A 15,602-nucleotide genomic window follows, 5' to 3' on the forward strand; every position below is an offset into this window, starting at 1 on the left:
ATACAATGGAATATTACTCAGCCATAAAAAGAAACGAAATTGAGTTATTTGTAGTGAGGTGGATGGACCTAGAGTCGTCATACAGAGTGAAGTAAGTCAGAAAGAGAAAAACAAATACCATATGCTAACACATATATATGGAATCTAAAAAAAAAAGGTCATGAAGAACCTAGGGGCAGGACGTAAATAAAGACGCAGACCTTCTAGAGAATGGACTTGAGGCCACGGGGAGTGGGAAGGGTAAGCTGGGACGAAGTGAGAGAGTGGCATGGACATATATACGCTACCAAATGTAAAATAGATAGCTAGTGGGAAGCAGCCACATAGCACAGGGAGATCAGCTCAGTGCTTTGTGACCACCTAGAGGGGTGGAATAGGAAGGGTGGGAGGGAAGGAGACGCAAGAGGGAAGAGATATGGGGATATATGTATATGTATAGCTGATTCACTTTGTTATAAAGCAGAAACTAACACACCATGTAAACCAATTATACTCCAATAAAGATGTTAAAAAAATAACAGGCTAAAAAAAATTCCTATGTTGAGATCATAAACCGCAATGTGATAATATTAGAAGATGGGGCCTTTGGGCGGAGATTAGGTCATGAAGGTGGAGTCCTCATGAATGGGATTAGTGCTCTGATAAAAGGGACCCCAGAGATCTCTCTCAACCCCTTCCACCATGTGAGGACAGAGTGAACCAAGAAGCAGGCTCTCACCAAACACAGATTCTGCTGCTGTCTTGATCTTGGGAGTCCAAGATCACAGCCTCGAGAATTGTGAGAAATAAATTTCTGTTGTTTATATACCACCCAGTTCATGATATTCTGTTATAGCTGCCTAAACTAAGACATTATTTTTTCTCTAAGAGAACACCTGAAGTTCCTTAAAGACTGCTGATAATGTAACTCATTGTATCACGGAGCACTGGGCCTGGGGCACAGAGAAGGCACTCAAATGTTTTTGAGTAAACCAACTAAAAAAGAATCTACCAAAAGTGCTGTAGCACCCAAGGGAGAAGAGTGACAAGGGCAAATGCTAAAGAAGGTCAGGTAGGATGAAAATAGAAAAGAAGCTGTCACGTTGGCAATTATGAGGCCATAAGCAAACTTGGCAAGATCAATTTTAATAAAGTAATGGGACTGAGCAGTGAAATGGGAGTTAGCAGGTGAAAACAACGCCTTTAAGTCGAGCAATTAAGGAAAGAAAAGTAAGTTGAAGGTGAAGCAGAATTAAGGGAACATTCCTTCATGGCAAGATGAACCAACAGAGAAAGGCTGAGTATTTAAGAAGGAATAAAATAATAAAATAAGCGAGATTCCAGATAGTAATCAGGAGAGTTAGCCTGGCGGGGGCGTGGTGGGGGAGAGGCAGGACTGCAACACTCAGCTACAGGGAAGAAGGCTGAGGCCGAAATACAACTTAAATTCTGAGATAAAAGTAGTCTGGGAAAACCAAGTTAACACTTTTTTATAATGGACTAGATGATCTCTAAAGACTTTTCGAGTTCAAAACACCCCGTTATGTGATTTTCTAATACCAAAGAAAAACCCTCTAAAATCCATCCACTGCTTTCCTTTTCTACCAGCACTGCCCTAGCAATCAGTATTAGTATATGGTAAAATGAGTATTCTCAGCTCTAGTCACCGTCTGCTCCCTAGATCTTTCTCTACCTCGCTACTTGGATTGATCTTCCCATGCCACTGTTTTACATATTTTGGATATATGGATGTGGATATGAATACAGATATAGATAGATACATAGATACGTACGTATGTATGGGCATATACATATACACTCCAGCATTTGTTTAGAAAACTGTATTTGTTCCAAAGTAACTAATATGTTAGGGAGCAAGTTGAGCATAACACAAATTTCACATTTGCTTCTGTGCAACTGCAAGAAACACTAGGTGAGCAGAGAAAACACTACCCAGCCACACAGAAACACACAAAACACACACACCACAAAGTTCTGCCAGGTAGCTCAGTTCACTCACTGCATGTGTTATGAGCTATACCCATCCATATCTGGTGTTGAACTTTCAATCCAATTTCAGATAGCCCTTCTTCCACCACTTCACAAGTTGCAACCTTTTTGACACCCACTTCTGTAAGCAAACTTCAGGCCTTTTACAAGGTAAAGTGTCATATTTATTGCAGTACTTCTATATTTAACCATTTAACATGTATAAAATTGTGCTAGTCTTCATTAGGTTTCTGTCTTTTCACATGTCACTGACAAAGATTTTGAGTGTTCTGCCCCTAAACTCCATTTTTCCATACACCCTGGGGTTTTTAATCATGTGACTTTTGCATACCATGTTGAGTTTTATGAACTTGTATGTTGAGTTATAGCTTACACACACTTATAATTACTGCAGCTCTAATCACGAATTTCCTGCCAAAATCAAAGGCAACAGAGGAGGTAAAAAAAAAAAAAAAAATCTCAGGCATCCTTCACAATTATCTGAAGGTCCCAGTACCTATAAGATGCTTTGAATGACCCAAACACATTTCTTGAATGGTTCAGGAAACACAATATATGAAAAGGAATAAATAGCTGTTTAGCAGTAGGGCCAATAAAGCAATGTTGAAATATTTTAACATCAAAAAACACAAACATATCCATCCCTAAAGACAGAGAGTATACTGGTGGTTGTCAGGGGCTGGAGGGAGGGTAGAATGGAGAGTTACTGTTTAATAGGTATATAGTTTCAGTTTTACAAGATGAAAAGAGTTATGGGGATGGTAGTGGTGATTTCTGCACAACAATGTGAATGTGTTTAATACCACTGAATGTACACTTAAAAATGGTTAAGATCTTATGTATGGGTATTTTACCATGATTAAAAAACAAAATCCAACTCTCGGGCTTCCCTGGTGGTGCAGTGGTTAAGAATCTGCCTGCCAATGCAGGGGACACGGGTTCGAGCCCTGGTCCGGGAAGATCCCACATGCCAGGGAGCAACTAAGCCCGTGCGCCACAACTACTGAGCCTGCACTCTAGAGCCCACGAGCCACAACTACTAAGCCCGAGTGCCACAACTACTGAGCCTGAGCTCTAGAGCTCACGTGTCACAACTACTGAGCCCGTGTGCCACAACTACTGAAGCCCGTGCACCTAGAGCCTGTGCTCTGCAACAAGAGAAGCCACCGCAATAAGAAGCCCACGCAAGACCCAATGCAACCAAAAATAAAAAAATTTTTTTTTAAAATCCACCCCTATTTTTGAAGAACACCACCATAAAAATATTCATAATGAATGACTAAATATACACACAAACCTGTATAGTGTGGTTCCATTTTTTATGTAGATAGAAAAAGGACTATAACAAATATTAATATGTATAACAGGTGATTGGTTTCTCTATCTTTTTTTGTATTTACACAAGGGAACTACAATGAATACATTACTGTTTTAACACATTTTTACCAGCAGAGAAAAAATATTTAAGATACAAATTTGATTTGGATCAACTTTTGCTGGCATTACAGAATATCAAGAGGTCTTGTCAAGAATTTGAGACCTAAAGTAACTTCTTTGACTATTTCAGCTAAAATACTTTCTATTCATATTCCTCAGGTACCATCTTCTGAACGTTCATTTTGTTCTTCATAACTCAGATTTCCATTCTTTTTAAATACTACTAAAAGTATTCTGCAAGGAATTCCAAAAGTAATAGAAAATCATTTCATACTTCATATAATCTGAAAATTTCTCAAATAAGATTAAGTAGTTCACTTACATGCCCATAGATAAGTTGAATATTAAAAGGTATCTTTTAAAGTTAATTTTATTACAAAACACGTTTTCATCAGATGTTTTTCAAACTGTATTTTATTATTTTTATTTATTATTCAATTAGTCTCTTAACAGTTTATAAAAAGAGCCTGCAAACAAAATTTTAGCTGTCACAGAATTGTAATCTACAACATAAATTCTCTCCTATCTGTTCATTTCAGCAAAACTCTAATAAAATACTCACTTTCAGAACACAACAGCCCCTTTTCTTTAAATTCAACTTATAAAGCAAATGAAACTATTATTGAAAACCACATTGTAACCTATAAAAATTTGGTGAAGGAAATTTCTAAAGACTATCACCGAATAAACGTTTATTAGCCAATTCACGTGCTTAGTTTTGAACTCACTGGAGCTGTTTTTGCCCTTTATGTATATAATTTTGCTGCTTTTAGAAATTAAATATTGTTATAATTTTATTCAGACATGGTGCCTGGCATATTTTTAAGTAACCCAAGGAGAATGTAATAAATAGCTGAGGCTCAATTCTAACACCCGTATGTATACAGCTATAAACAAAACTGCACAAGACTTGGGCTTCCCTGGTGGCACAGTGGTTGGGAATCTGCCTGCCATTGTGGGGGACACAGGTTCGAGCCCTGGTCTGGGAGGATCCCACATGCCGCGGAGCAGCTGGGCCCATGCGCCACGGCTGCTGGGCCTGCGCTCTGGAGCCTGCAAGCCACAACTACTGAGCACGTGTGCCACAACTACTGAAGACCGCGCGCCTAGAGCCCGTGCTCCACACAACAGGGGAGGCCGCCACACCGCAGCAAAGAGCGGCCCCCACTCACCGCAACCGGAGAGAGCCCGCGCACAGCAACGGAGACCCAACTCAGCCAAAAATAATTAAATAATTTTTTTAAAAAAATGGATAAGACTTACACCAAAAGTTGCCTCAGCAATAAGCAAATATGTTAAGAATCAATTGGCTAGCTAAGGACACCGACAGGTCTAATATGTAAGAGTAGTAAACAAAAGGAGAAAAGTCTTCACTTGAGACTATTTTGACAAGATGGACAAAACCTGTTTTAAGAGTTTGAACTAATTATTAAACATATTTACAAACATACACTTTCCCTTAAAGAATATAAAAAAGAAAAATGAGTAAAAGTACAGTTCAAATTACACGTGAAGTATTAGAGGTTTCTTCTGTAGGCTAGGCTTCTGCAAGAAGCAAGACAGACAACATTTTGTACTAAATATATGACATTACATAAATGTTTAAGATCCTCTGAATTTCCAAGTACCTCAAGTTGTCTCTGTTAAAATATCTATAAAGTTCTTAATTAAAAGGGAAAAATAAGAATGTTTAACATCCCAGTAAGAAATTTCCACTAGACATCAACAACCACCTTTCAATGTAACCTACACAGTAACTATAATTTATCATTTGGTCATTCTTCGAACATTTTCAGAAACGTTATCTCACAGGATTATTATATGAATTAAATAAAATAATCAGTATCAATTTCATTTCACAGATCAGTAAACCAGTACAGAGCATTTAAGTCAGTTCTTCTCAAACTTTAGTATGTACAAGAATCACTCAAGAACATGTTAAAATGATGTCTTAAGTAACTCCTTCCCATCCGCAGACTGAAGTGGATCCCAGAAATCTGCATTTTAAATAAATAACACAGGTGATATTGGTACAGGTGGTTCCCCCCACCCCAACCCAGCCACATCTTTTAGGACCCTGATTTAAGTAATGTATGACTAAAGCCATTAATGGCATAAAACTCCATTTTTACTCTGAATCAAAGTTCCCAAAAGTTTAGATGGTAGAGCTTTACAGATCTCATGAAAGATACGTAAAATTTTAAACAAGTTGAAAATATTACATTCAATTAAATTAAGTACCTCTTATTCTAAATTCCAGTAAAAACAAGTGGTAGTAGATGTCTAAGTTTTTTAAGAAACTTAAAACTGAGGAGATTCTACCATTTCATTTCTCTGTGAAATGCAGGAAAAGCTGAAATTAAATTATATTAACTTAATAGCTTCTCGTGGTTTGAATACTGTTGCACTTTACTGAGTAGGGAGCTAAAACTTAGGTACCACAGGTTCTAGGAACATAATTAAAAAATTAAGATGAAAATGTAAAAGCACTTAGAGCACAGCTTTGTGAATACACTGAAAACCACTGAACTGTACACTTTGAAAGGGTGAGTTTTATGGTATGTAAATTATATCTCACTTTTTAAAAAGAAAAAAACTCTTAGAAAATTTCAAACTAGTATTTTCCAGTAATTTTAAATTTCTAAGACATTATATCAGCATTACTATTAAACAGCATAATTATTTTCTGGCCTATATCACAGATGCTGAAAACCAGTGCAGAAATAATAAAGAACATAAATAAGGCTGCTAGCTTGACAAAGATTTTAAACAAGAATTGTAATACCACTGTTTATATATTTATTTGCTCTCAAATTCTTCCAGTAAAGTCCCACTTCATCTGCCTTTTATAACAGGGTTATTTTCAAATTCTATAGTAATTTATTAGCATCTTATAAAATAATCTTTTATTTCTTTATTTCTTTTTATTTCAATAATCTTGTATTTCTTAAACTAGGTATATAGTATGTAATACACTGAAATATAATAAGATGGTTATTAAGCACCAGACTTTGAAGACAGACTACTTTGCTTCTTACCACATATATGGCCTCTGGCAAGTAACTTATCCTTTCTGCCCCATTTTCCCATAGGGTTGTAGAGAGAATTAAATGCACCAATATACGTAAGGTGCTTAAGTCAGTGCCTGGCACTTAATAAACACAGCATAAATATCATCTACTTTAATTACATAATAATTATTTTTATGTAAAAAGGCCTCTCAGCTTAGAAAACTCATTACAAATCCTGATAATATTAAAATTTCAATTTTCTTTATCAATTTAGGAAAGCTGCGACTAAAATATTATTAAGGAACCTAGGTGTTTATGCTGTTTCTACCCTATTCACAAGTCCAATTTTCTCCAACTCTGAGTCACTATTAGTTCTTCTCCTGACTCATCACATAGAAAGGTAGACAGTCTGGAATATAATTGGCATACTAAAAGGCATTTCTTAATCTATCTGGATTTATAAGATTTACTAAGTGGAACTTGTCCTATATAATGGTCAAAAAATATGCTAAATAATTATGACAAACTGTGTTCACTTAAAAGTGTTTGTATATATCAAACATTCCTTCAAAGTATGTAGTAGGTGTTATAACCCCATCTTGACTGAAAAACAACATATCACTTAAGTAAAATCGAAGATCCACATTTTCTGACTGCTAGCCAAAAGCAGATTAATAATTTGCTGATGATTTGGTGTTCAAAATTTTGCCAAGCAAACTACAGACTAGAAGCTCAGAAGTAATCTCTGAGCCTACAAATTTGACCTTAACTTCTATTCAATTCCATACTTTCATTGTTTTCCCCATTCAGATGTTCAAATCATTTAAGATAACCTCTAATAAAAAGTTATTGAAAAAAATCTAGGGACGTAAGCTAAATAATGCAACATAGATTAATTAAAAACTCCACTTTCCCTAGACACAAAAAAACAAATACTTTTAAAATACTACTCTACCACTTATTCACTTTCCATGTGATCTTGAGTCATTTAAACTCTCCAAGCCTCCACCTTCTCCTCTGGAAATGGGGATAAAAAGAGTAACTATAACTACCATATGGGATTGCTGTGAGCATTAATCAAGACAACACATAAAACACTTTAGCCAACCACTATGAAAACAGTTAAGTTTCAATAAATGTTAACTTCTATATATAAATCCAAACTTTAGCATCATTTGACCTCTATCTATTGAAAGATTTTATTTTCTATGAAAACCATCAGTTAACCCATTCATGCACACCTACCCAATGGCAATAACTTCACAAGCACTCTGAAAATGTGGATATTAACAGTCGAGGAAGTTATAGTCCCCTCCTCTTGAGTTAGGTACCCTGCTCAGGAAATAGCCTGTACTTAGCACTGTACTACTTAACACAGTTCCCTATATTACTTGAGAGCCCCTTGTGGGCAAGCCCTGTGTCCTATTATTCATTTCTGTATCCCGAGACTGAAACCCAATAGTTCTAAAACCTGACTCACAAGGGGAGGTTATCAAAATATTAATGCCTGGGATCCATCCCAGACCCATTAAATCTAAGAAGGTCAGGGAGGTAGAAGACAAGTAATCAGCAAGGGGGGAGCATTTTTTTAATATCCTCACGTGATGTTAGTGTGCTGCCACAGTTAAAAACCACTGCACTCTGACATTTAAAATACTATACAAACAGGTATGTATACGTGTGTGAATATATAAATATATAGGTAAAGAAATATAAGTCTCAGTTCAAGACCCTCAACCTCACAGCTACTCCTAGCCCCATCATCTCTTTCCTTTAAACAGACAACACTGTTAATAAACAATTAGTTACATGCTGCGTTAAGATGGTTTTTAAACTGTTAACTCAGTACAGTACTTAAGCTTCTTCATGTAATTATGCCTTAGCCTTCTTCCTAGATTACAGTCTTGCTCCTTGAAAATATACACTGCCTTATTCTTCTTGTTTTCTCCACAGTGCTTATGATAGTGCCTTGAACACCAACATGTAATAAACATGTAGCTGATCTAATAAATGCATACAAAAATTATCAGCAGGAAGTATGTCACATCCAAATTAACCAATTTGGGCTATGACTCAAAAACAGAAAAAGTAAAAAGTCAGAAAAAAGTTTAAAAAAACCTCTAACTTAGTAAATAAGAACAACTAAAGTTTATCTCATTAATGAGCATCTATATATTTGCATTTATTACAGCCATCACATGCAGTATCCCATCACCATCCACCACTTTAAGATTCTGAACTGCTTCCTTACTAAAACTATCTTCCAGTTGCTTGTGGTATCTTTAGCTGCTGTCATGTTCTTTTGTAACAACTTTACAATACTCTGTAATTAGTAAAATAAGTTAATGAAAGTCACAACAAATGTGTCACACGTGCTTAATAAATACGTCTTGAAGAAACAATGTTTATCAACCACTAAAATAGACTCTTTGCATACAAGTTACATGCTAATCTCTAATATAAATTTAGATGGGAATACTGTCTGAAAATAAGAGAGTCTTATTCAACACTATATATAATACAAGTCTAATTGTGAGTATTGACAGACTGATGATTTTCTGCTTTTATAGTATTTTCATACCTGAAAATTCTATTAAATAGTGTATGACTTTAAAAAATAGGAGTGCTAAGCTGTATTACACAAGAAACTCCACAGCAACTGGCATTCGCAATGTTGAAACTACTAAGAGAAATGAATGGCACACAATTCTAAAAAAAAAACAATTTAAAGATATGAAAATGACTCACCTTAAAAGTTTTGTGTCATACATGTACCACTATTAACAATCTGAAAGACTTATGTTGTTTTTAAAAATCTGAAAATATGGGGACTTCCCTGGTGGCGCAGTGGTTAAGAATCCGCCTACCAGTGCAGGGGACCCGGGTTCAAGCCCTGGTCCGGGAAGATCCCACATGCCGCGGAGCAACTAAGCCCGTGTGCCACAACTACAGAGCCTGTGCTCTAGAGCCCGCGAGCCACAACTACTGAGCCCAACTGCCACAACTACTGAAGCCCACGTGCCTAAGGCCCATACTCTGCAACAAGAGAAGCCACCCAATGAGAAGTCCGCGAACCGCAACAAAGAGTAGCCCCCGCTCGCCGCAACTAGAGAAAGCCTGTGAGCAGTAACAAAGACCCAAGGCAGCCAAAAAAATAAATAAATTTTAAAAAAAACTGAAAATATGGGGAGGAGGCACTCAAGAAATATGCCTGCTAATTAGATACTGTGGTAAAACATTACCATGTTTTGTTGGGTCCTACAGCATTAAACAGATAGAGCCGGAGTTACCACAAAAAGAAAGCAGTACACAATTCCCTATTCAATAAAAAAGGTTCAAATTCCACAGTCAAAAAAATGGTACCCTGGGTTGTTTGTTTTTAAGGAAGATTAAATTTAGGAGTTGCCAACACCCAAACGAAAAACATTCCAGAGTATCAGACTCAATTGTAGTGGGGAGTCATCTACATTCTCAGCACTACGTTCCCTTACCCAAAACAGGAATATTAACAAAGGATGCTTCTTAGGATCTCACGAGATACACCATACTTATTTACCCCCGGTAAACATTACCCTTGTTTAAAAACCAAAAACAAAAAGATACTTGAGAAATAACAATTTTAGCACAAGCAGCCAGACAAAAAATGAAGTTTAACATCTGCCAAGATATTCCCCAAAATAAGACCCCTGTCAAATGAACAATGAGGAAAAGACTGCAAATGACAAATTCTTTTATTTGGACCATCAGCTACTTTTAAAAAGAAAGTTGAGGAATGTAGCTTTTCCAAAGCCTTCTCTTCAGTTTCTCCCTAATCTTCATATTTTTAACTTAAAAAAAAAAAAACCCTAGAAATTTGATTACCACTCTTATGAATTCCTTTTAAAGCAATTTAATGAGTAACAGATCTTTTGTGCAAGTAGGAAACCACAGAGGACAGTTTTGCTGGCTGATAAAAATCTCTCTGAAACACTCATAAAAATATACCCTTCAAAGACAAACTCTGATTTTCCAGGTATGGAAATTATATTAAGACTTAAAAATTTGGGTATGTTTGATATACACCCTAACTTACTGCAAATGCTTTTACTTGAACCACAATTAAAGTTGGTGAATTCTTACTATTTATTTACTGTGTGTCAAAGTTGAATAAATTAGAAGGCCAGGAGGAAAAAAAAGGTAAAACCTAGAACCAAATGAGAAAAAGATGCAACTACTTCGGGTGAAACAAGGTTATTGAATCACTTCCCCAAACCGGTGAGTTACTATTAAAGTAACCAAATACTTGTTAGAGGATTGTTTTGTTTTGTTGAGGGTAGAGAAAGGTGCAGTTATACCCCAAGTAGAAATGTTTCACCAGTAACTCTGTAATGGGAAGATGCTGCTGCCTGCATAATGGTTTTTGAGACTGCTCAAAAATACCAAAAAAAAAAAAAAAAAAACCCAACAACAACCCAAAAAACAAAAAATTCCCAACCCTACCACAAATGTTTTCCAGAATACACAGAGCCAAATACTTAAATACAGGGAGAGAGCACTTTAGCAAAAAGAATTGAGGGTTGCTACAGCGTTCCTAATGTCCACAATACCACTCAGAAAAAAACTCGTGTGTGTGTGTGTGTGTGTGTGTGTGTGTGTGCGCGCGCGCGCGTGCTGGGGAGCACTATTTCCAAAAGCTGGTTTATATATGAAATAGAGCATATGCTCAACTGGATATACTTATCTTGGGTTCATTGAAAGATAAAGCTGTCTGGGAGAGTGCTAAAGCCACGTTTTCTTTACAGGTGCTATTAAACACTGTTAAGAGAGAAGAAGAGATAAACTATCTGATAATTTGAGACGGGCACGTGGGAAACTAAAGTACGTGGTCATCACCATTAATCAATTTTTCTAACTGATCAAGCATAAACAAACAAGGCTAGGTGGGCAAGTTCTAGAGCCCCGAGTTGTCTTTCCAACACTGAAAAGAAGGATCCTGGGTCTGAGACCTTAGCCGGGAAGCCTGAAAAGCACGCGTCCGACTTTGGATTTGGGGAACTTCCCAGCAAGCATTTGTTGAGAGTAAAACTCCATCACCCCCTGCCTGCCTAACTCAGTGAAAGGCTAAGAAGTGCAGGCTCGAGGGGGAAAGCTCTGGGCCCTGGAGAGAAGACACCAGGAGGCGGCAGCCCTCCAGGGTCCGGCCGCGGCCCCCGCCCGGCTCACCTCTGCGGCAGGGATGTTGACCACGCCGGTGGAGCGCCGCTTCTCCCGCAGCTTCCTCTTCTCGATCTGCCCCTTGCCTTTCCTGGCGCTGGGGCCCGAGCTCTTGCCCTTCTCCAGGGCGCCGTCCCGCTCCTCCTCGCCGTCCCGTGCGGGGGCTGCCCCCGAAGCGGCAGCGGCGGCGGCGGCGGCGGCGGGGGACTCATCCTCCGGCCGCCGCGGGCCGGGGGCGGCGCGACTCAGCTGCGCAGGGCCCACGGCGCAGTTCACGCCCCCGGGGCCGGGGGCGGCAGGTGCGGCGGCGGCGCCTGGGAGGTTGTTGTTCAGCTCGTTGGCCGCAGCGGTGGCCGAGGTACCCAGGGGCCCCGGCGGGAGCTTCCCGGCCGCGTCGCCCGTGCCCCCACCGGGGGCGGCCGGGCCCGGGGGATTCTGCTTGGCGCGCATCTTCTCGCGCTTCGCCTTCCACTCCTCCAGGAAGTCTGTGGTGCTGCCGCCGCTGCCGCTGCCGGTCCGGTAGCCACCGGTCGCCATATTCCCAGCGGGGCCGGCCGGGCTCTCACCTCAGGCCGCCGGTCCCGACTCCGGCCGCCGCCCCCTCTTCCTTCCCGCCACCCGGAGGAGGCGAGGGAACGACCCCCGGGCGCGGGGGTGGCCGCGGCTCCCCCAGGGACCGGCTGGTCTGCAGGGAAACACAAAAGGGGGCGGAGAAGGGAAGCGTAAGATCCTCGCCCGGCCCGAGGGTCTGCCCCGCGGCCGCGCCCCTCGGAGACCCACAGAGAGCGCGCCCACTCAGCCCCGCAGGCGAGGAGCCGCAGAGTCCCCACCCTGCAAAGTTTCTCCGACGCACCTACACGGCTGGCCCGGACGATCACCGCCCCTCGAGGGGTGGAGAGAGGCACGGTCTCCACCCCCGGCCCGCCTGCCCGCCCGCCCGCCCGCCCCATCCCCGCCGGGGTCCGAGCCTGCGGCGGTCGGGGGACCCGGACCAGACCCCCCACCTGTCGACCCGTCGCATCTCCAACCCTCGCTCCGGTCCGGGGTCCCCGCGACCGACACACTCATTCCCGGGACGAGGCGCGGAGTCCCCTAACCGACTCGCGGAGGAGGCGGGACGCCTCCCGACCCAGCAGTCCAGCCGAGTCCAGGGGGACGGGTGCGCGTGTGGAGCGCGGACCGACCGGGCGGCCCCTTACCTGGGAGGAGTTGGGGGGACGAGGAGCGGGACTGGGTGCTGGCGCCCAGGTGAGCCGAAGCAGCCGCGCGGAAAGACCCGCGGCCAGCTCTCCGTCCTGAGCCCGCGGCGCTCCCGGGCTAGGAGGGAGGAGGGAGGGAAGGAGGGAGGGAATGAGGGAGGGGAGGGAAGGGAACGAGGGGAGCCGAGCGGCGCCGAAGCGCCGGCGGAAAGGACCGAGACCGCGCGCGAGGGGCGCGGCGCGCGGTGGGGGCGGCGGGGCCCGCCGACGCCCCGCCCCCGGCGCTCAGGTGCGCGGCGCCGCGTCCAGCCCGCTGCTGCCGCCAGTCCCGCGCCAGCGGATGCGACCGCACATTCCTGGGCGCGCAACCTCGCGGCGGCCGACCTACCGGCGCCTCCGACGCTGGAGCGTGAACCGCCCTCCACGCCCTTCTCCCCGTTCCTCTTCTCCGCCTCTCCAGTCTCCCACCACTCTTCCTTTTAAGTACAAGACATATTCTTCCAGGGAAAATCACAAATACTGCTGGCTGAGGGGGAAAGTGCATGATTCAGGGCCTGACTAGCTAGGATGGAAAAATACTCTCGCGTCCCTTTTCCTAGTCGCTGCCCCCTTTTCAGATGTACTGGGGTGGCAAACAGGAGAGTGGAAACGGCTAAAACCCAGGCCCCTCCTTCTAAGTCTGTGGTCTCAGGTGAACGTGTCGCCTGAAAGGAGAGACTTCAACTGTACGTGTATTATCAAGGCTTTACTGTTATCTTAGGCTTGCAGGGAAAAATTTTAAAGCTCATTTTAAAATGTATTGTGTTGGCGATCCCAGTCCTACTTGGAGTTTCCTCTTAACCCTGTCTCTACAACTCCTCTTCACAGATAGGGAATTTAGCAGCAAAACTCCCTACCAAAGTCCTAAAGCTGCATTGAGGCTGATTTGATATGAGCAGGGGCGGTGATTGTCTCTATTCTTCTACCCTTGACATGCCATAGGGTAAATCTTATCTTCAGAGGCAAGTCATCTCCGATTTCTGGATCAGGGCTGGGTGGACTGCCACTGTCAAGCACTTGAGCAGACAGACGTCACCGTATCCGAGTAACGCCAGGGCACATCACTGTCATAGGGTACAAATGCCTGGTCACCATTTTGCAAAAAGTAGGCGAGCCCTGAGTCACATTCTTACCTAACATAACTCTTTCTTCCTACTTAGTACCTGTTTTGCCTAGGTGGCACACGGTGGGTGAGCCGTCAGCCTTTGCCTGCTCAGGAAGGAGAACAGGAGAATGTGATTCACATGCTATTTATTTATCAGAGGGGAAGGTCACACAGTTCTCGTCTTTTGTCTGACTGCTGGAGTGAACTTGTGGATAACCCGGATTGAGTTCTGGAAAAACTCTTTAAAAAATTAAAGGCCTACGTTGGGAATCGGTTTAAAAGGCTGAGCCTGGCTGGTACCAACCTGGGTGTGCCATCTGAAACTGCTCAATTAATGATTCATTACTTTGTTTTCTGAGTTTTAAGGTGGGGGAGGGAGGGTTGAGCATTAAAGAGATTCACATTAATATTCTTTATAACTTAACAGAGGATTTTCTCTTGGAGGGACTGCAGGATATAGCAGAAAGAGGATATAATGTGCCTGAGTACAAACATCTAAATAGCTGAGAGATCTTGGGCATGTTGTTTAAATTCTCTGAAACTCAGCTTTCTTTACTATAAAACCAGTAATAACAGCCTATGTTTTTATGTTGTTATAAGAAATGACACTGTGTACTTGGTCAAGGAAAGCACTCAGTAAATATAGTCTCTTTTATTAATAGGATATTGAACAGAGTCCTGGGTTTCTAAGGGGGGCGCAGACGAAAAAAGATAAGGTACTAAATACACAATATTAACTTGAAAACAATAGACTTTGAATGAACTAGGATAACACTCTGCCACATAATTTATCAGTGCATCTCTTTGACCAGTTTTCTTGGTATATTAACAAGCGCTGAGTCAGGAATGTTGGCTACTATGGACTTGTGTGACTTTCGGCAAGTTGCTTACCTTTTGTGCCTCTGTTTACTTACACATAAAATGGGGATAATAATACTTCCTACATTGTGAGAGGGTTGTGAAAGTGTCCGAGAGATCCTTAGATAAAAGGTAGTATGGGAGTACCGGAGTAGTTGTTATTAGTCTATAAAGTGCCCTAGGAACCATGGATGAAAGAGATTACTGAGGTACAAAGCGCTGTGTATTATTACTGTTATCGTTCATTATACCTTTTGTCTTTACCTTACCATCCTCAATATTCCCAAAGGTATATTTCACAGCCAGACTGCTTCCAACATTGCATCAAGATATTTAGCTGAGTCAGTTCTAAATTGCTGTGCTTGCATGTCGTCAATCTTCACGTACAGCGTTCTGATGAAATAATCCTTAAAGACTCTGAGCCTGGTTTCTCAACTGCAGCACTACTGAAATTTGGGACTGGATAATTCTTTGGGGGTGTTGTCCTGTCCATTGCAAGATGTTTAGCAGCATCCTTGGCTTCTGCCCACTAGATACCTACCAGGAGTGTCCTCCACCCCCAGTTGTGAGTTTGCCAAGTGCTTCCTGGGGGGCAAAATCTTCCCCAGTTAAGAACTTCTGAGCAAACCTAAAACAACTAATTTGGGTGATACACTTGCCCTTAATAATAGAGGGAAATAAGATGATGATAACAAAACAAAGATTCATTTTAATATGTCAGAGTCAAACTTATTCTAAATGTTAAGTCTTACTTAATGTTTTCCAGGCAGT

The 15,602-nt window shown here is 41.8% G+C and overlaps 1 protein-coding gene across 2 annotated transcripts in view; it reads right to left on the reverse strand.

Annotated features, from left to right (window-relative positions):
• Positions 1-12,970, reverse strand: part of PAWR (pro-apoptotic WT1 regulator) — a 102,069-nt gene extending 89,099 nt beyond the window's left edge. The window contains exons 1-2 of one of the 2 annotated variants that reach the window (XM_060025302.1): positions 12,830-12,970; positions 11,640-12,315 (exon numbers count right to left, since the gene is read on the reverse strand). In XM_060025302.1, coding sequence (XP_059881285.1) covers positions 11,640-12,167 — 528 coding nt within the window. In that variant the 5' untranslated portion in view covers positions 12,168-12,315; positions 12,830-12,970. Of the gene's footprint in view, positions 1-11,639; positions 12,471-12,829 lie in introns of those variants that run through there. The other variant, XM_060025301.1, reaches the window with a different exon arrangement.
• Positions 12,971-15,602: the final 2,632 nt, after the last annotated feature.

The sequence above is a fragment of the Delphinus delphis genome, chromosome 11 (genome assembly GCF_949987515.2).
Source record: "Delphinus delphis chromosome 11, mDelDel1.2, whole genome shotgun sequence".
Classification (NCBI taxonomy): domain Eukaryota; kingdom Metazoa; phylum Chordata; class Mammalia; order Artiodactyla; family Delphinidae; genus Delphinus; species Delphinus delphis.